The 21,039-nt window shown below is 39.6% G+C and overlaps 1 protein-coding gene across 1 annotated transcript in view; it reads left to right on the forward strand.

Annotated features, from left to right (window-relative positions):
• Nucleotides 1–21,039, forward strand: part of PIK3C2G (phosphatidylinositol-4-phosphate 3-kinase catalytic subunit type 2 gamma) — a 190,033-nt gene that overhangs the window by 9,024 nt on the left and 159,970 nt on the right. The window contains exons 3-7 of the mRNA XM_036401795.2: nt 1,235–1,392; nt 3,271–3,382; nt 10,147–10,249; nt 14,723–14,793; nt 18,421–18,484. Coding sequence (XP_036257688.1) covers nt 1,235–1,392; nt 3,271–3,382; nt 10,147–10,249; nt 14,723–14,793; nt 18,421–18,484 — 508 coding nt within the window. The remainder of the gene's footprint in view (nt 1–1,234; nt 1,393–3,270; nt 3,383–10,146; nt 10,250–14,722; nt 14,794–18,420; nt 18,485–21,039) is intronic.

Genomic DNA, 21,039 nt, shown 5'->3' on the forward strand with positions numbered 1-21,039 from the left:
TTTTTCTTGTTGTTTTTTTCTTGTTGTTTTTTTCTTGTTGTGTTTTTTCTTGTTGTGTTTTTTCTTGTTGTGTTTTTTCTTCTTGTTGTTTTTTCCTCGTTGTTTTTTCCTCGTTGTTTTTTCCTCGTTGTTTTTTCCTCGTTGTTTTTTCCTCGTTGTTTTTTCCTCGTTGTTTTTTCCTCGTTGTTTTTTCCTCGTCGTTTTTTCCTCGTCGTTTTTTCCTCGTCGTTTTTTTTTCTCGTTATTTTTTCCTTGTTGTTTTTTTTCTTGTTGGTTTTTTTCTCTTGTTGTTTTTTTCCTCGTTGTTTTTCCTTTTTACTTCTCATTCTGTACAAATGCAGGGCACAAAGAGTAGTTCACAGGATTGTTTAAGTGACTTGGGCAAGCAGAAAAGAATACATGATGCTTAGTACAGGATATTTGGGTTTAGCTGCTAAATATTCAGGCTAATTAGTGAAATGTAAAGCTTCAGCTGGTACAGTGTGTACCCTTACCTGCAGCTGCAGAGTGCATTTGCTTGAAAAGCAAGTTTAATCCCAGATGATAGGCATAATAACTGTGACCAGTGTTCATTAGGAAATGGGACCTCAGGAGGAATTAATTTCTGCAAGTCTATGGTAATTGGAAGGACAAGGGGCAATATATTTTATATTTAAGTATATCAGAGGGACTCAGTGACTGCAACCGTTACTGCACTCCACAGACTTTTACATAAACACCCAGGATTTTAGTGATGAGGATTTCAGAGACTTGTGGAAATAGATACTCCTTAAGATTTTGCATAGGAAGCATATTCCTGTACTCAGTTTGACCAGATGTCCTAGTTGCAGCTGTCTGTGCATGGGCTCTTGGCTAGTTCTGTGTTAAAACTCTGTTATTTAAGTACATATTTGAGCACTATCACTTCTACTGAGCTCAGTGTATACTGAAGTCTCTGTTTAAACTCCTTTTGGTTTCACTGAGGTCAAGCTCAGCAGTGGTTCTGTCAAATTCATGAAGATTTTGCTGCTGGTTTCCCTGAAATAACAGATGTAGTAATGTGTGCTGATATGTAGTTATCTCACTAATGCACAAAGCCAGAATTTGTGTTGCTACGATTTCTCTCCACAGATTCTTATTTCCAACAGCTCTCTATGTATCCCCATAAGTATCTTGCAGAATTTTTTGGTTTGCCCTTAGAAGAGGCAAAACCACACATCTCTTTAGAAATAGTTTCTGCATATGTTTTTTCCAGAATCAGAAATGCCTATCCTGCTTTTGATTTGAAGACAAATACTGGGAAAATCTGGAGTATCACAACAAGGTTCCCAGAGCATATCCTTGGTGGAACACAATTCAGACTCAGCATTTGGACAGATTTTTCACCCCATCCTCTACTTCTTACACAAAATGGTAAGTGGTTATGTACAGGGGAAGCACATCAGGCATGAAATGAAAGGAGAAATTAAATTCCAAGGAGGTGGAAAAATCAAGGAGAATAATTAAGAACTATAAGAGTTTGCCCATGAAGTTTGTGGAGTCTCCAGGCTTGGAGATTTTTAAGGTTTGACAAGACAAAACCCTGAACAAGGTGGTCTGAATTCAGTGTTGACCCAGCTTTGCAGGGAAGAGGTTCTTCCCAACCTAAATGATTCTGTCATTAATGATAATGAGCTCCTGTGCATCCTGTATCTTGATTAATGGGAGAATCTTTAATTCCAACTCTAGTAATTTTTATTTCTGCAACATACGCCAAAATAAAAGAAATTATTTTTTTTCTCCCCCTCTCTTCCTGTGCTGCTTTATTAAGTCACAGTCTTTTTTTTGTCTTTCTTTTTAATTAATTATTTCTTTAGTTTTCAAGGAATTAGTTGACTGTAACAGGCTGAGTATTAATTATCCTGAACTTGTTTAGACCAGGCAAGCAGTAAGGTTGAAGTACAAGTACTTTTTTTTGCCCCATCTACTGTAAAGTATTGTTGAGTTAGGCAAGAACTTTTGCCAGAGTAAGTAAAGGAAGATGGATCTACAGAGTGGAAATGAGTGATACTAGCAAGTTTTGGATTTTTTTCTCAATTAGTGACCTAAAAAAAGTGCATGTTACAATTTTAATTCAGGATTTTGTGCCGCTCTTCATTTTCTGGACTGTGTAAATTCAGCCAGCAAGCACTGCAGTTTAAACATCAAACCTGATGAGTTGCTTACAATGGCAAATTGTCAGAAGTTTAAATTATTTAAACTGGTAAAATCAGTAGAAAAATGTGCAATTGAAGTGTCTTTTTAAGGAAAAACAAACATTTTGCAAACAAAATTAACATTTTCAGAAGAGCTTTTGAATTCATTCATACATTTGTTTTTTCCATGGGGAAAACCAAACCAAAGCAAAAAGCAAGCTATGGTGACCTACTCTGTTTTATTTCAGCTTCATTAATGTCATAATCCTCTCCCCTAAAAATGCCACCTGTTCTCTGATGTTTTCCCATCCCCTTCAATGGAAAACCAAGTTTATCAGAATTGTTTCTAGATTATGCAACTATTCTTTGCCATTTGTGATCAGTTTTTCTAAAAATGACAGAGGGGAAGCATATTGGCAAGCGTGGAAAATGGCTTAAAAAACTGAAGTGGAACTGGAGAAAATTTTCAAAATTCTAAAGTGTTTCTGAACAGCAGATTGTACAAATTGACATAGAACTTCCTAATTTATAGGGAGCATGTATATTTTTATATTATTATGTGGCTAAATAATACAATATTTTGCATATTTAATATGTATTTAATACATGTTTTGCACATGTATTAAATAATATAATATTTTGCAGATTTAAAATACATTAGAATATTAATTTACTTCTTTTTTATGGCTAAAAAAGCGTGCATAGCAGAAACAATACCAAGTAACATTCTGGAGCTTTTTTGTATCTTAAGTGGCTACAGAGTCAACTTCTGCATCATTGGAAATGTACCAAAATATTCATCAGGAAAATGGAAAAAAAAAAAAAAGCCATTTGTCTCTTTCATTCCTCCTGGGAATATTGCTCATCTCTTCTGTCCAGCTGCCCAGCAAATTGCTCATTTCCTCTTGATGGACATAGATTCCATGTCAGGTAGAATATTTGAAGCAAAATTAAAAATAATAAAATCAAGTGTGTCTTGATCTAATTCCTCTTGATGGAGCTAGTCTGCAGCAGTTGTTAGGAATTACAGAACAAAACCTTATTTTCTCTGCTCAAGTATGTAGTTGCAATTCTCCAGCAAGCTACTATTAATTTTCCTTGCTATCTTTATTTACAGCTGGCTGTATCACTCACGACTTAATTGTGGAGATCCTCAGTTGCACAAATCAATACCCAGCCCGGGAGGAATGCCTTCTGAGTGTTTGTGGGGCTGATGAATTCTTACAAAAGTAAGTACCTCATTAAGCCACCAGCCATGTCAACAGAGCCAGGGGGAGAGCTGGGGTGTCAGGTTGCAAACACTCCACGTGTGTAAGAAACAGAAAAACAGAAACTTCCAGAGACACTACAGGGTTTGATCTACAGCCTTAGAAGAAGCTTAGATTGATGTAAAAATACAATATACAGCTATTAAGCAGAAAAATCATAAACTTATATTTCTATAGTTGTGAGAATGTACCTTAAGTAAGTGAGAAACTGCATTGATAAGATGGTCAAGGGTTTATAGTGTAAGGATGTGGTTGTATAAAGTAAGTTAAGAGTTTAGAAGTTGTAATAGAAGCATTTGTGTGCATGTGAGACAGAAGCCATAGGACAAAAGTATCCACAGTGCAGCAGAAGTAAAGCTGATAGGTTAGAAAAGCAAAATAAATTCTGGCAACTGTCTATTGCTTTAGAAAGTTCTATATTGCCTTGTAATGAGGAAACTTGTCACTACTTTAAGCTATGGCTGACTGCTCGCTCCTCTAAAATCTCTCAGCCTCTGAGAGTGATGTTTATCTGAGCAATGAATCGTTCTTAGCCTGAAAATAGTCCCATCCCTTCATTTCTAGTGGCGACCATGATATATGTGTCGTTTCTGAAACTCCTGAAACACGTGCTGCTTGTGTTCTGCAGAGAGGATGGTGTGCTGCAGAGCAAGGATTCAAACCCTCTTTTATGGAAGCTTTGTGCAGCTTTTAATTGCTTGTTTGACTCTGTTCTCCTTCTGGTGTTTCTCAGCTGTGATACAAGGATGCTGCTACCTCCACTAACTCATAGGAGTGTTATAAGTAAGTCCTCTAAGGAGGAAATCACCCAAGAGTGATATTATGAATTATTTATTTATGCAGTATTATGCAGCTGCAGAGGAGGTGATTTTTCTTCATATCCATTTGCAGTAGTAACAAAACAAATGAAGTCAGCACTGTGGTGCTGAATGCAAGATAAAAACACATTAAACATACAAGCAGGTCTTTCTGAATGCAAATAGTTTACAATTGGGCAAATAAATGCTCTGATTCAGGTAAGCTCTTGTGGTTGAAAGCACACTGGTTGGATTCAGCTAGTTGTTTTTTTGCCCTGTGGCATCTTAAATTCAGGTGTCGGCCAAAGTGAGCAGGTTCTGTGTTGAATTAGCTGAAGTGGAGGTGCTTGTCAGCAGGGCTTTGTGGACACTGGCTCTCAGCAGAAGGGTTGGCAGTGTTCTGTGGTACTGGCACTGCAGGAATCACAGCTCATCTGTTAGAGGTGTAAAGAGTGTTAGACAAAATAGTTTATGGCTGTAATTGAAAGGGAAGGTTCTAGAAGCAGTCATATTTACAGTAGAGTGTAAAAATTACCTGAAGTGGCCTAGAGCAAGTCAGTTTGATTAATTAAAGCCATGCAGTTGGGAGAGCAAGTGTCACTCTGTGTGAGTCAGCTTTGCTCTGTATCCATCTGGAGCACTTCTACCCTTACACAGGCCAAATGTTCATATGTTCATAGCGAATTACATCTGGCAACTAAAGATGCCAAGATTACCTCTTTAATATTTCTGAGCCCACTCTTCCAACCTTGGTGAAGCAGGAGCTGGAAGAGCAAACTGTAAATTATTAGAACACCAGAAGCACCAAGCAGAGAACCAGGTCATACACAGATCTGTTAGTTACAGAAGAAGGCCAGGGATTTTTTATTTTTTCCAAGATGCTCTTCTAACTTCAAAGAAATTGCTAAAAAGTGGAAATAATGAACCATTGTATTGAGGGTGAGCGCAGTGCGGTATTTGCTGAAGAGTTTTGTTTTCATTGTTGGGGGGAATGCATCAATAGCAGACTCTAAATTTCTGCACTTGTAGAATCTCTGCACGTCTCATTAGCAGTGAAACAACTGTCAATAACGTTCTCAGCTTTCTTCCTTTGCTTCTCCACTGTCATTCACCAAGCTCTAAGCTCCACTGAAGCTTCAGCAGCTTGTAATTCTAGATTGTGCTGTTAAATTCAGCTCCCTTTCTTCTGCCTCTTCAAGGGAGCCCTGGATCTGAGATGTGAAACCCCAGACCTTAAGGATCCCTTGGGTAGTTGAACAGGGCCTGAGGAGTTGCCTCAGGGTGAAATTTTTCTGTGTGTGGGCTATCTTCAAGTGCAAATTGGTTTCTTCCCAGTGTTACTAGAGTGATTTGATGCCCTTGTGCAGTTCTTCCCTAGAAAAGTATTTGGAGTCAGTTCATGGATGAATTCCAGTAGAAGTTCCTCAAGTTCCTAACACAGCAAAGGGAATAAATAGTCTGCTGCTCCTGCTGTACTGTAATCCAGAAAAAAACACCTAAAGTGAGGCCAAAAAGGTGATTTGATGAATTGTTCCCAGAGCAGAGTGCTTTAGTGAAGCAGGCAGCTTTGTCAAGGTTTGTCAAAAGCTTTCATTTACTATTATATTGGATTGTATTAATGAGCACTTCACCCCAACTCCTGCAGAAGCACCTGAAAGACTTGATGATTTTTAGAATCCATTTAGCTTTGAATGAGAGGGGGAAGGAAAACCACCTCTGTGCTAATGACCATTACACCCAGCAGCAGCAGATTTCACTGTCCATCACCCCCTTCCTACGCAGAGAACCCCAGGCTCACATCCTGCCTGACTTATGAGTAGAGCATCAGATTTACATACCCAAATTTTAAAGATATCAGAAGGTAGCATATAGACTGTAGGCCAGTCTGTAATTAATATAGCCATCTGTAGAATTCTGATTTGGAAACTTTTGTTTTCTGATCTTTTTACTGTAGAAAACCTGACTTTGCTGAAACCTGCTGGTTTTCTTTTTCATCCCATCAAACAAACCTAGATCCACCTTTAAATCTTGCTCTCACGCTTCCCTATCTTTCCTTAGATTTAAAATGAATACCCCTAAATATGATTTTATTATGCCTTTCATGAAAAATATTATATAAAAGTAAATTAAATTGTGCTTAAATACCTTGTGTCACCTCCTGGCTCTTAATGCCAGCAGCTAGCCAAAACCAACCCTTCTCATCTGTCAGCAATGAATCAATCCTTTATTTTTAGAAAAAACAGGCCATAGATCTCATGTCATCCCGAAATACCTAACAAAACATATGAGAGAATGTGGATGTTTTAAAATGTGAATCTAAAAATGTGGAAGTTTTAAAAAAAGGTCTTTATTATTTTATTGATGTGTGATCTAGCAATAGGCTGCTGTAATGTAGATCACCAAAGGAATGTAGTACAAAAATACTGATAAGCTTTATTTCTAAACGTCCTTTTATTCTAAGGTGTCAGAGTATTTTAAGTTCCATCCACACCCTCACATGGTATAATTTGCACAGCTACCTTATTGCTTTGCAGTTCAGCCACCACAGTGAGCAGGGGAATGGAATTGAAAAATCTCAATGCTTATCTTTTCTTCTAACATGCTTGCCTGTGACCTTATTGATGACATTTTTTTGTCTTACTAATTCTGTTCTCTGGGAATTGAAACCTAAATAAAAATTGGTTTTCACTCAAAGTGAAGTTTAAACTATTAATTATAGACTGACATCGACATAATCATACAGATTGAAGTCATAAGAAGCAAGCACCTTTGGATGAATATGTTCTTTGTGAAAAGTAAACATAATTTTCTCTTGTCACTGCAGATTAAGTTTCTCGTTCAGAGATGCTACTAGCTGAGTTACTTTAAAAAAATAGTCTGATTGAACTGTATTAAGATTTGGAGCTTATAGCATATCAGTGAACGTTGCTGTGGGGAAGCAAGCAGTGAGGGAGTCTCAAATGATGAGGATTTTACCTTTCTTATATTTAGATAATTTGTGACACCACAGGCAAGTCACTTGGACCAGTCATTACCACGTCTCCTAAAGACAAAGATTACATTTCTCTTCATGGCATTCTCATCAGAGCTGTGCTCTCCATGTAATTTCAGAAAAAAAATAAGGGGAGAAATGTTGCATTAACAAGGTTGTAACACTTCCATTTTTGTTTCCTTTACAGAGCTCAGAGTGCTATAAACCAGTTACTAATAATCATGTTATCCTCCAAAGAGGATCTATCATTTTTATCTCAGTAGTACTGGTATGGTAGCAAATCTGCCTGGGGTACAGCTAAAACCTACTTTGTCAATCTGTGGCAAAGCTACACTTCTATTTCTTGTAGCACACTTTTCATCTAGACCAGGTTTCCACATTATTTTGTTGAGGCATTAATCCATTTTGTCTAGTCCTTTGTGTAACAATAGCTGTCAAAACTTTTCTCTTTGTATTTGTGCAAATTAAATCCATTCATTAAGTCAACTGCGTGGCCACTTCTGCTTGCAGTGTTTCAGGCAGCCTTGCTGTGTCAATAAAGACTTTGCTGATGGATAGTATCTGCTTCACACAGCAGAAGCTAACACAAACCACTAATGTAAAAGCAGTTATAACAACAGAATTAAGTTTCTCTTCTGTAGCTTGTTTTGCCTGGAAGCATGGTGGCATGGAAAAATTACACTTGAAAAGGACAGTTTTTATGTATCTGTGGTTCAAGATTGTTACTTCATACAAGGGTACTCTGTATTTTTCTAGCTGTACCAGTTCCTATCACTGGCATTGCAACAGGAATCTGTATCCTAAAGAATCAGGAAAAGGTGACTCAGGGCTCATGGATATCTCTGTAATATTCTTGTTTCTATGCCTGTCCACAGGCTGGAGGTGAGGCAGAATGAAAAGAGCAGGTGAGGCACTAAGTAAAAAACATATGTTGGGGCCGTTCTAAAATGTAAAGGAAACTTCCCAGTCTGACCAATTAGAGGCTCTCTGGCAGTCACACTCCCTTCAAGGTGACAAGCATCTGTGGCTGTTTATGGCCTGCTGCCCTTTCCCAGCACCCAGAGCACCATCTGCAGCTTGCACTGCGCTAAATGTGTTCCTCAACCAGAGGGGATAAAGATAAAAAGTTCATCATTTTAGTGATGAGGCAAACATGATTGGGTGAAATGAGGAGAGGAAGAACTTTCAGGAAAGCTGTGATAGGCAAAACACAGAGATGAGAGGAGGAGAAAGCAGAGGAGAACACATGCATTGGTACAGTCCCAGGAACTGGGAATTGGCCACTTGAGCTTTGAAAAGGGGCTTGAGAAGGGTTTGGCTATAACAGGGATGTGCTTTGCACCAGTATGGGTATTTCACTGTGTTGCTGTTCACTCCTCCCACTCTTGCATCTGTACTTTCTGCTCTTGAAATGAAGAAATTTCGCAGCTGCATGGAGGTGCTATCAAAGGTGATCCTTGCTTCAGGTATTTGCATCAGATGTAAATGAGTTTGTCCCTTATGATGTTTAATATGTTTGTTTAAAAAAAGAATCCTATATATACATTTATAGCTCTTGTAACCTCAGTGGTGAGTCTGTATTTTACTTACAGTGTAGTGTCAGTGCAGAACATTTACAAGATGTGTAAGTCCCCTGTAAATGGGCTGAATGGCATTTAAGTTTATCCATTCATTTATGCTGAAGACTTCTGCTGCCATGTGAGAGAGGAGTCTCATCTAAGTCACATTTTCCATGATTTATTCATAGGGGTGAGCATTTTGGTTTTGTTTATTTTTTTAACTAAATCCAGCCCTTTTTATTCAGGCATTCCATCAAAAGCCCTTTTAGGTAGAAATACGGTTTACATTTAAACAGAGTTTTTCAAGCCAAAAAAAAATGATCTTTCCTTCATGGCCCAGGGAGTTCTGAAACAACTTACCATGCTGTAAAACTGTATAAATATGAAATATCCTTTTTTGTGCTTCTGTGGCTGAAGGCTCAATAAAGCATCCTGAATCTAATTGGACACACACCAAAGTTGTAACTGATGCATACTAACTTGTTTTGGTGATGAATTTACCTTTATAAAAATAATTGTTGTTTTTTTCATTAATCCCAAAGGACTTTTTCAAATGCAAAAAGGTATTTGCCTCAACCCTGAAATATTTCTTGAATTATTTCACCGCTTTAAAACAAGATGTGAAGGGGAAAAAAATTAAATTATTTTTGTTCCAAATGATTTTAAGAGTGACAAACCAAGGCTGTGTTCTAATTTAGAAAAGGTTGCCAAGAGCAGTAAATGGAAAGAGGCAAATAAGATTAAGGCATTCCCTTGTCATGGGCTGCTGGATCATCTTTGACCAGCAGCTTAGTTTTTAGGATTCATGCCAGCTGAGTGAGTCTGATCTTAGCTGGCACATGATTTGAGAAAGAAAAATGTGAACTCTGCTTTTGCCACCTCTGTGCGAGCTGCACAGGGTGAAAACTTAGACTTCTTTGAGAACCGAGGGTGACCTGCCTTGCTGGATGTGATTTCCGGACCTACAGCTAATATTTAATTTTTGAGTTGGGTGTCAGACACTACAAGTCATTCTGCAGTGGCACATTTATAACCAGGACACTGCACTGTTTGGCTTTGAAGAATATGCATAAATAATATCAAGGTTTGGGAGCACATGCAGCTTGTCAAGGATATTTTCTCCATGTCCTTGTTGTTCTCTTTCAGAATTTAATGGTCAATGATGCAACTAAGCAATTATTATTTGTTTTCCTAGAAAACATGCCAGAACAATCAATTTTCACAGAAGCAGGTGCCAAGAACTGGGTTTGTATTATTCAGTCTTTTTTGCACCTAGAATTTAAACTACTTGAGCTTTTAGGAGAGGTAGCAAGGATAAAAGCAGGAAGTGGAAAGCAGAGATAACCATTTATTTGTTGTTTTTCCCCCAAACTGCAGCAACTGTACTTTGGGAAGCCACGAAAGTCTCCGAAAGGCAAGCACCTGCATTCAGCTTCGCCTGCACCACGCTGCTCATCTGGAGCACAGCTTGGCTAGAACAGTAAGTAACTGTCTCTTCTTCCCCTTTCCTTCTGCATCCCTGTGTCACATGCATATTTTCTGCTTCTTCCTTTTATGGGAAGCTGTCACTCTACTATGAAGTACTCAGAGCAGGAAATTTTCTTCAGCTGAACAGTTGCAAGCAAGAAATTTGACGAGGGGCTTTACACAAAATCACAGTTCTTTCAGTTAGTTGGTGACCTTTAATTAGATTTTGGTTTTTTTAAGCCATGAGATTTATCAGCTTTAGCACTCTCTGAAATTCCAGGGAATGCTCTGCCTATCCTATTTTTTCAGAGTTTCAGGATTTCAGATGTCCCCACATTCTGATCATCTCAGGAAAGCATTAATCTTCATAGTGAACAGGCAGCAAATACTTACAGGTTGCTAACAAGAGCCTCACTTGCTTTCAGAAAAGGATTTTTGAACTAAAGCAGACAGGAAATGGTATTTTCTGTGAGTTCAAAACCCTTTTTTTTTAAATATATATATTAGTGTTAGTATTTTGCCAGGCATAATGATTTAAGAGTTAACCTTGTGAGCATAACCGCAGATGAAAGAAGCCAGAGGCCTGTCATGATGAGAAGGTGGAGACTTTTCCATTATTTAAATATTTGTGGCTTTCTAGAGAGATTGTGTAGTTCAGGCCATTAGAAAACATTCAGCCTCTCAAAGAATTTGTGGACCCTCCAGTTAGGGTTTAAGTGGGAAGGGTGACATTTTAAGATCTCAAAGTGAATTATTGATCAGCCCTTTACAGGGACAGGCACAGCTCTGAAAGCTTCAGGCCGTGAAGTTATTTCATGTTACTAATAATAGCAAAGAGCAGGAGCAGCCCTTGAGGTGGAATCAGTCACAGACACAGAGTTTTCCCCCAGCTCTAGGGCATGCTTGTGACAGGGCACTGGTACAGAAATGAGAGGTTCTGCTCACAGCCAGCAAGTCCATCAGGACCAGAAAAAAACCTAACAGATAAAGTGTCTTGAAAGCTGAAGTGTTTCTTTCACTCTGGACCTAGTCCTATACATTTCTTTATGTGTACTGAAACCTTCTTGAGCCATGCTGAATTGAAGGATCTGATGTAGTCTACACTGAGCTCACAGTTAGTTTTGTTGTTGCTGTTAGGTAAAACACATGGCTGTAAAATGCATTAGAAAGTCACAGACTGAGAGTCAGGTTATGGAAAAAAAATCCCTTCCCTCAGAATTCATATAAAAAGATGCAAAAATTATGCTTTCAAAAACATGCTTTTCAAAAAGAAAATAAGCAGAAACTTTGGGAGTTTTAAGATTCTTCAGCTGTCTCAGACACTTATGCACATACCCAGCTACTGTTTATTTTCATGAAATAATGTGCTCTTGAGAGAACTTCACCTCTGATCTAAATGATCCTTCTAAGTTTTGAAATGTGGAGTATGTTTCATTATAGAAGTCTCCACTAAGTTTGTAGTTTAATTAGTGTCACAGAAGCAAGATCTTGACAGATCTTGTATATAATAATCACCCACGTGTAATCTGATAGTAAATAATTCACATAAGCCCACCTGTTACTGTAGTCCATCAAATCCTCTTTGGATCCTATCAATCACACGTGTGATTCTTTACAGGCTGGGTGGTCAAACACAAAAAATGGGTTCCTAGAAAGGTTGCTGGTGCCTATCAGTCCCTTAGGAAGAGGCCTTCAGACAATGTCATTTGTAATGGACTTTTCATTCACGGGCAGCCCTGAAGAGGTGAAGTAGTTGGACTACATGAGAATTGTAGGTCCCCACCAGCTAAACTATGTCCTTTCTCCCTTCCATTGCCATCCCCTTCCATTTCCTTGTGCACTTCCATTTCCTTCTCCCCTTCCATTGCAGTCCCCTTCCGTTGCATCCCCTTCCATTTCCTTGTGCCCTTCCTGTAAATCCAAATGACATTGACCATCTTCCAGTCAGCTGGGACCTTCTTAGATTGTCAAGACCTTTGGAAGAGAACTGAGAGGATGCAGCCATGAGATCAGCTAGGTCCTTTAGTGCTCTGCAATGAATCTCACCAAGGCCTAGTGGACCCAGAAACGTTTTTTGGCAGTGAAACACACGCTCTTGAAAGGACCATGCAGTTTATTGGATGAAGTACCAGAGGGGATGCTGAGAAGCTGAAGTCATTCGGTGCCATTTTGTGGTTCCAGAGGAGCAGCAGCAGAGCCAGGCGGGTGCTCACGTTCTCTCAGTGGGATCACCTCGCGTGAGGCTGCGGGAAGGGGCATTGGAGGGCCCTGGAGCTGCTTCCTGCCTTTGGGCACTCTCGGCATCCACGGACCTGCTTCTGGCAGCCCAGCGCTGCTGCTCCTGCACCACCTGCATTGCCCACAGCATGACGGCCATGATGGCCTGCGCGCCCCTCTCGGTGTCCCCGCTACGGTACGGGCGGCCAGCCAGGCCCACAACGCACTCGCTGTAGTCGCTGTCCCCTCGCACGGAGTGCAGCAGCTGCTCCATGGGTTGCCGGCACACGGGGCAGTTGTCCCTGGCCCTGGCCCACTGCTGGATGCAGCTGAGGCAGAACTTGTGCATGCAGTAGGTGACGTAGGCCGGCCTCCTCATGGGGCCCAGGCAGATGGGGCACTGCTCGTCCTCTGCTGCCTCCTGTGCTGCTGCCTGCGGCGGCCGGCTCTGGCTGCCAGAGCTGCTCTGCTCCATGTCTTCTTTGGCAGTGGATGCCATGTCCTGCCAGGGTAGATGGGCAGAGTGCTGGAGCTCAGCTGGCAGGTGGGGCTTGCTCAGGGTATGAGCTGCTCCCTCTTGCCAGGGCTGCAGCACCGGGTGTCATGCAAGCAAAGGGACAGGGCCTGTTGTCACCTTCACTGGGGGTGAATGGTGGAAATGCCCAGGTCCTTCAAGAGGGAAAGCATTCCAGCACCAAGTGTTACACAGGGACAGGGGCTGCCTAGGGTCTGAATGGTAGAAATGCCCAGGTCCTTCAAGAGGGCACTGGGTGTCACACAAGAGCAGGGACAGAGCCTATCCTGGGGGTGAATGATGGAAATGCTCAGATCCTTCAAGAGGGAAAGCCTCCCAGCAGCAGGGGTCCTGCAAGTAAAGGGACAGGGGCTACTAGGTGTCACATAGGGACAGAGACAGGGCCTACGCTGGGAGTGAGTAGTGGAAATGCCCAGGTTCTTCAAGAGGGAAAGCCTCCCAGCACCAGGTGTCACGCAAGCAAAGGGATGGCACCTACCCTGGGAGTAAATGGTGGAAATGTTCAAGTCCTTCAAGAGGGAAAGCCTCCCAGCACCGGGTGACCGGGTGTCACACGAGCAAAGGGGTGGGGGCTGCCCAGGAGGTGAATGGTGGAAATGCCCAGGTTCTTCAAGAGGGAAAGCCTCCCAGCTACCCAGGGGGAAATATCCCCTCCCAGTCCCCTCTGCTGCTGAGAGTGCACCTCCTGGGTGTTTACAAGGCCTGGGTGTGCTAGGGCTGGGAAAAAACCTGGGCTGACCTAGCTGACGCAACATGCTGGGTCATCTGTGACATTATAGCCTATTGCTAGGTGAATCCATGGTCAGATTGGATCCCTGGTTGGTGATGTCATAATCCAGCTGTTGCACTAGATGATTGCTCTAGATCTCTGGCAAATGAGCTGTGTTCCTTTCGCTTCTCTTCTTCCCTTCTTTACTTTTAGTACTCCAGGATGAATCCTACCAAGGCTCTGTGGACTTAAGAACATTCATCTGCTGCAGCTGGCCCCTTACAATCACAGTGTCCACAAAGGGAAGGTCACGTTGCTGCAGTTGTGCTCCTCCAGCTGAGAGGACTGGGAAGCCCCAGGTTTATCAGTAGTCTTAAAGACTGAGGCAAAACAAGCCATAAAGTCCTCTGCTTTTTCTGTACACCCATTTGCCAAGTGGGACCATCTTTGTCAATGAAGGTGTTTTCTTTGGACACCCACTTGCTACTGACATACTTAATAATGTTTTCTGACACAGCAAAAGCTGGTGGAAGAATATCCAGGTCCTTCAAATGGCAAAGCCCTAAGCTGCCCAGGGTGATGCTTCCCCTCACAGCTCACCTCTAAGTCTGCATCATCTCTTCCTCTGGACCGCCTCAGTGTGAAATCAAAGCAGAATTGATGCATTCCCTAGGCCATGTTGTCTGCCTTCTTCATGTCTCCCATGTAGGCAGGGCACTGGAATATCCCACTGCCTCCAATCTCCCTGCCTGGATTCAAGCACATCCTGGTTCCCCCACTGAATCTAATTTAAAGCTCTATTTCTAAATCCAGCTAGCTTGTTTTCCTGAACACTCTTGGCCCCACTGGTGCCTGTATAGTGCCACCCAGTGTAACATAAAATATTCACCAAATAAAATTTCAGATCAAAACATCCTGAACACAGTTGAGAACATTCTGACTTTGGAAAATACCATGTTAACATCTCTGATATGCATTCTTCTTTATCAGAATAATGTATGTCACCATACACCTCTCTTCCACAGAGTGGAGATGACCAAAGAAGGTTCAGTGTGAACGAGCTGTTGGAAGACACTTGCGCCTGGAGACTGATTTGGTAAGCTGCTATTCAGCAATACTTATGTTTCTAATTGTTTATATTTGTAGGAAGCCTCCTTGCACCAAAGGACAATTCTGAGAACTACTGGGGACAGGAATGATACCAATGAGAAAGACAATTGGTTCAATATTTCAGACTTTTTCTTTTCAGACCTTAGTTGTTACTTAGCAAAAATCAATGTTTTTCAGATCCATGTAATTTTTCCCAATTGTCTCCTTTTCATATTACTGAAATTTTCATTGAAGGTTTCATTTTTCCCAAAGATTCCCATGATTGAAGGTGTCAAAATCGTCGTGTATGTGTTGCTGTTAGAGAATATTTGACATTAAATATTGTAAAAGTAGTAGGTTTGCTCTTCATTAGGACTGTATTTTCACAGTTCAGTTATCTTTAAACCTCTTTTTACATTTTTTTTCTTCTTTTTTAATGGAGACTAACTATGGTGGGCCTTTAACTTGGCAGTCAAAATGAAGTTGATTGTAAAGCTAGTCTGTGATGGACAAACACTAAATGAGATATATTCCTCATTCATCTTTAATTGTATTCCATTTAGATAAATTCTCATTTTAGATAAAGAAGCTGTTGACACTTTTTGCAATGTTTTTCATCATTGTGTTATAAAGTAATTTACCAACAATAGTGGACTTAAATGACACACCTGTCATTAGGCAGATGGAGGAAAACAGAGGGGTAGTGACTTGTTTAAGGGGGAGTACCTGGTGCTTACTGGGGACCCATCTGGCTTCCTAGGAGCATGGCCCAGATTTCCATTCTGGTCCTTGCTCCAAAGAACTGAGTAGAAGAAATAAATTTTACAGATGGCAAGTGTATGAAATTTGGTAGCACAGAGGATGTCTGCAGGACAGGATCATTTTCTGTGGGTCCCTCTTCTCCAGGCTAAACAATCCCATCTCCCTCTCCCCATTAGAACTGCGCTCCAGACCCATCCCCAGCTCTGCTCCCTTCTCTGGACACACTCCAACACCTCAATGCCCTTCTTGTGGTGAGGGGCCCACCTTGGAGGACAATCACATGGGAACAGCTCCCAACAATTCCCTTCACCACAACCCTCTGGCCCCAGGCATGCATTTGGGCACTGCTTAGTGAGGCAGAATGGTGATAAACAGCATTTTAGAAGGGGAACCTAGCATTTCTCCATGGTAGGTGCTGCTGCCAGGAGACTGAAAAATGAAAGTTGCAGGTCCATGCTATGTACCTGTCATCCTCCTCCCATTTAGAGCAGCTGGGAGCTAGGACTGCCTCTCCTGTTTGTGCTTATTTCCTTTTCAAAACTCTTGCACCATATTGACTTGCTAAAATCGAAAAGAAATGTCCTTAACATCAAAGAAGTACTAAATGTTCACGGGTTGGTTAGGCTTGCCTTATTTATACACAGCTATAATGATGCACAAGTATGAGGCATGTCTGTGTGATAAGATATGGGTATTATTAGCTATCTGGCAGACAAGGACTCAGGATGGCATTAGTAGGGGTATTTCAATCATCATTACAACTTGCTGGGTTTGTTTCCTATTAATGATGCAAAATTATGGCTGCTTTATGCCAAAAATTCTCCAGGGGAAAATAAACTGATGGAAAATATGCTAATTTTTTGAACTAGCATTGTAATTTAGGAAATTATTCTGCATTTTAACCTGCATTTTGACCAACCATGCTAATAAACATGCTCACCTCCATGGAAAAATACAACAAGGCAAGCTCATATGTTCAGATATATTTTTGAACTGGGCAAGGCTGTGAAAAAGATCTTATGCCTGAAGACTCGGTCAAAGCAGAGTGACAACTTGTATTAGCTATGATTTAACAGGATTACAGGAGGAATTTCCAGGCAGCAGCTCCACATACAAACTGCCTGGCTAGATAAAGCCAGTGCAGATTGGAAATAAAAAGCTGTAAAGGCAAAACTACCTGTAGGAGGAAGAGAATAGTTGGCATATCCAGGGAAATGCACTGTGGTACTGGCACAGGGGAGACCACCTAACTTTTCTTTGTTCTGTTTTATTTCAGTGCAATGAGTCTTCTCTTTCTGCCATGAAATATAGATAATGAAAATCTAATCATATACCATTAAACCTGTACTTTGGGCTGCAGTTGCAATTCTAAATTCTAATTGCTTAGTTGGCCCAACTAAAATATATGAGGACACACACAGTTGCTCTATAAATGGTTAATTTGCTTTGAAGCTCTGAAAAAATATCAAAATATTTTTGGGACTTACAGCTACCAGACTGCAATGGGGATGGAAGAGTGGGGGGAAATTTCTTCTAAGCTTTCTGAAGAGAAGAACCTTAATAAAAGATTGGTGTGGGATAGAAGAGTAGAATTTAAAAGACAGGAATCAAATGATAGGGTAAAACAAACAATCAAGGAAGAATTTAAATTGCAGTTTGCTCTCTTTCATATAAGCATGTGCAAACCCCAACTATGTCTGATGGCCATCAAGGCAATGATGTGTCCCTTTTACTAATCAGTGGGCTAGGCAAGGTGTAAAACTGGGAATTAAGGTTTACTTATCCTTTCCTACAGAGGAGGCTTGCCAGGATGATGTCTTAGCAATAGTCTCACAGGCACCTGTTTGTGTTTTGTTCAGCTGACTAATGAAGAACAGCAGGAATTTCACAGTGCTTGAAACACAGAAAATTCCACAAATGCTTCTTATAAGCAAAAATATTATTCCAGATAGCACTTGGAGCCTGGAGTAGTAAAAGTGTGAGATTTACAGCTTGAGGAGTTTAGTGTAGAGAGGTGTATGCTCCTCTTCATAATCCTAATTAATTTAGTGAAGCTTTGCTAAGACTCAGCAATCTGCCTGTACAAATTTTGTGGCAGCTTCTGTAGCATGACAGAGGCATGCAACCACAGAGTGGTGAGTGGCTCTCTACAGAAGTAAAGCAAATTTTACTGCTTAGGAAATGCTATGGAAAGGCAGGTGCTGAAACAGTTTGAGCATGTAAACTTGAGAACTGCATGCAAATTAAGTTTCATGGGTTATGTAGCAGTGCTGTCCTGTTTTATAACATACTTTTGTACTTGGGACTTAGCCTGTGTTATGGAAGTGTTGAGATTTTCCAGATCTTGGGCAGATGTTTTATCTGATTCCATGCAGTTTAAGTCTGTGAAGTGATTGAGGCAGAAGGCTTTGAATCATAAAATCATCTAAGTTGGAAAAGAGCATTAAGATCATCAAGTCTAGCTGTAAGAATGTAGCATATACTTGAGTCCATCCTTCTTTAAGGTAATATTAAAACACTTGCTTAACCATAAAGAGTAAAATAAATGGGAAGTGAATTTCAATAGACATTGAAACAGCAAATCACTTACTGGGGTTCTTTAACTTGGGAAACTTGTATCTTCTATAAATAGACTTTTTTCATCTATTCTTTGTGGCAAAAGTCTACCAAAAACCCAGGGAAGTCCAGGCTCAATTGCATGATGTCTGCATACACACTTGGCTTTATTTTATACTAATATAAAATTGCTCTCAAATTATTTCAAATGTCTAGAATGTAAAAAAAAAAACCAACAAAAAACAAATCCAAACCTGTTCTCTTTATCTAATTCTTATTAACTTGATGTTGTTTCCCTTTTTTTTCTGATTCCTAGGCAGAACCTTGTCTCTGTTATTATCAACTACAGAGGTCAAGTGGAATATCTGCTGCAAAATGAGGTATTTGTTCTCAGTTTGTTACACCAGAAAAGCATTAACTTCTACATGAAAGGTATCTAATTATTAATCTGTCTTAGATGCAATTAAGGAAGACTTTTCATTAAGACTGCTTAATCTGACTTTGAAAGGATATAAATTCTCTTAATAAAACTTGGTCTGAGGCTAGGAAGAAAGTGTTATAAATTTAAAATATCAAAGGTGACTGTTTCACGTGTCAAGGAACTTGTAAATAAAACCAGAGTTGTTTGAGTTGGCAATATAATATTTGGAATTAGTAGAGGTATAATGCATCATATGGATCTGCAAAATTTGTCCCTGATTTTGAAAACCCCCAAGCTTAATGTTTACATATATAGTACATACATGCAAGCATGTGCTAGTTTGAAGGATTAAATTTAGCCAGCAAAATTCCCAAGAGCTTTATTTTCAAGCATTGTAGGCTGCCAATTGAATGCTACATGCGTGAAGGAAAACTCTTTTAGGAAATCTTCTCTGCTGTCCAATGTTTTAAGGACAAATGTCTAAAGGACAAATTGAGTCATACCTTGGAAGAAACCACATGTTTATTTGATCTGACTTCCAAGCTGGCATGATAACTGATTTGATCTGACTTTCAAGTTGGCATGATAACTGATTTTCTAGGGTTTAAAACTAAAAGAACAAAAGACTTATAAAAATCAAAGAATACTGCTGTAGCATGAAGATATTCCAGTGTATCCCTTCCAGAGTTATAACTCATTATGCTAAGTTATGCATTACTTTGAAATATATGTTACAACGTAAAATGAGTATTTTTCTTCAGAACTCTGTCACTTACATTTTAGTTCAGAATTTAGTATCTCTGGATATTCTTGATCTATTATTATTTCCATTTTGAATAGGCAGAAAACATAAATTTGCATACAAATTTTATACATGTACACACATGTACAGAAATCCACCTAAACGTAGAGACACATACATGAATACATATATATCAATAATATATAATATGTATAAATACATTATATAGATATATACAAACATTTTACATTTTGTGTAAATCTTAGATGCTTTTTCAAAATGCAAAACACAAGTTTAGAGGCTGTTGAAGTGTGCCTGGCTACAAAGTAAAACACTGGGTCTGGTACTGTGCAGGTATTTGCTGAATTTTTCTTTGTAAGCATCATCTCAAAGGGAAGTGTTTAGTGTATAAAATGTGATGCAGTCATAACCATTTGGAAAAGTCAATTCCCCAAGCTCAAATGCACATGGATATTTCTTCACTGAAGTAGACCCACCAGGGTAGTTATTTACATTCACTTGAAATTTTAGGGCCTAAAGCAAGAGGATTCTAAATTCAAAAAAAGCCATAACCTCACCATTAATGAGACTTTGCAATCCACCCTCTGCAACTGACGCCGTGCAGATATTCCTCAGACCTATAATGAAGCATTCCTAAATTTGTTTTTGCTAAAGATTTTTACATTGAGTAAGCAATTTCTTGAAACCATTAACTTTTTATAAAGGGAAGGAAGTACATTTTTCAAATATTCATACCATCCAGCAAATATGTGTGTGTCTACAGCTAAATTTCTCTGTAGGGTTTGTTTTTTTTTTTAAATAAGGCCTTTTCTACTCAGGGACACTCAATACGTTCATATTAATTGCTTAAAAGAGTAGGATTGGAAGTTAATGATTTAGGTCATATCATGGATATTTTCATTCAGAGGCTCAGTGTATGGAGATTTTTCAAACCTAGAGTCATGAAGTCTGATTTGCTTTAATTAGTGGCTCAAAAAATGATGGAGCTCTAATGTAATGAGTAATATGTAGTAAACAAAACAAAAAATGAGACCCCTTTATTTGGGCTTTGAATCCTTGTTTACTTATTTTCTCTAACTTCTGATTAGATTGCTTAAAGAAGGTCTAAAATTGGGGTTGTTGTAAACTCCTCCTTATCCCAAATCTGCACAGAAGTAATTCTGTCACTTTTCCAAGCTATTCCCATTCCCACCTAGCACTGTTGTTACTCCTCTCTGGTTCAGCACAATCCACCTTCAGCACTGCATTCAGGAATTTAAGACACTGGGAACTGTTCACAGATTGTAAATTAAGTGCACACATAACTGCTGAAATTCTGTACTCAGCTGGAAGTTCTTTAAGCATTCAGTTTTTAACCAGACACACCTTGAGATTCTCAGTTGAAAAAAAATTTTGCACATTTTTCTACTTATTTACAAATTTATTCTTCCAACAGATATGGGGATATCAGTACATTTGACTTATGGCACAAGCTCACTATCATTATTAATCTAATTAGTAATAATAGTAAATAAATGGAAAATTAATTTTGAGATTGATAATGACTTTATAAAACAAAAATTTTAAAAAGATAATGAAGATGTCTGGCACAAAGATGGAATCAGTGCTGTTAGGGTTGAAATGTAAGTTTTGAAATGTATTTTTCAGACAATGTGTGCTGTAAAATAAGCAGCCAATTTTGATTGCCCTGACAACCACTTTTTATGCACTTCATTTTGAAATCCTTTCAAAATGTACTGTTACTGTAGAGA

The sequence above is a fragment of the Molothrus ater genome, chromosome 5, assembly GCF_012460135.2.
Source record: "Molothrus ater isolate BHLD 08-10-18 breed brown headed cowbird chromosome 5, BPBGC_Mater_1.1, whole genome shotgun sequence".
Taxonomy (NCBI): Eukaryota; Metazoa; Chordata; class Aves; order Passeriformes; family Icteridae; genus Molothrus; species Molothrus ater.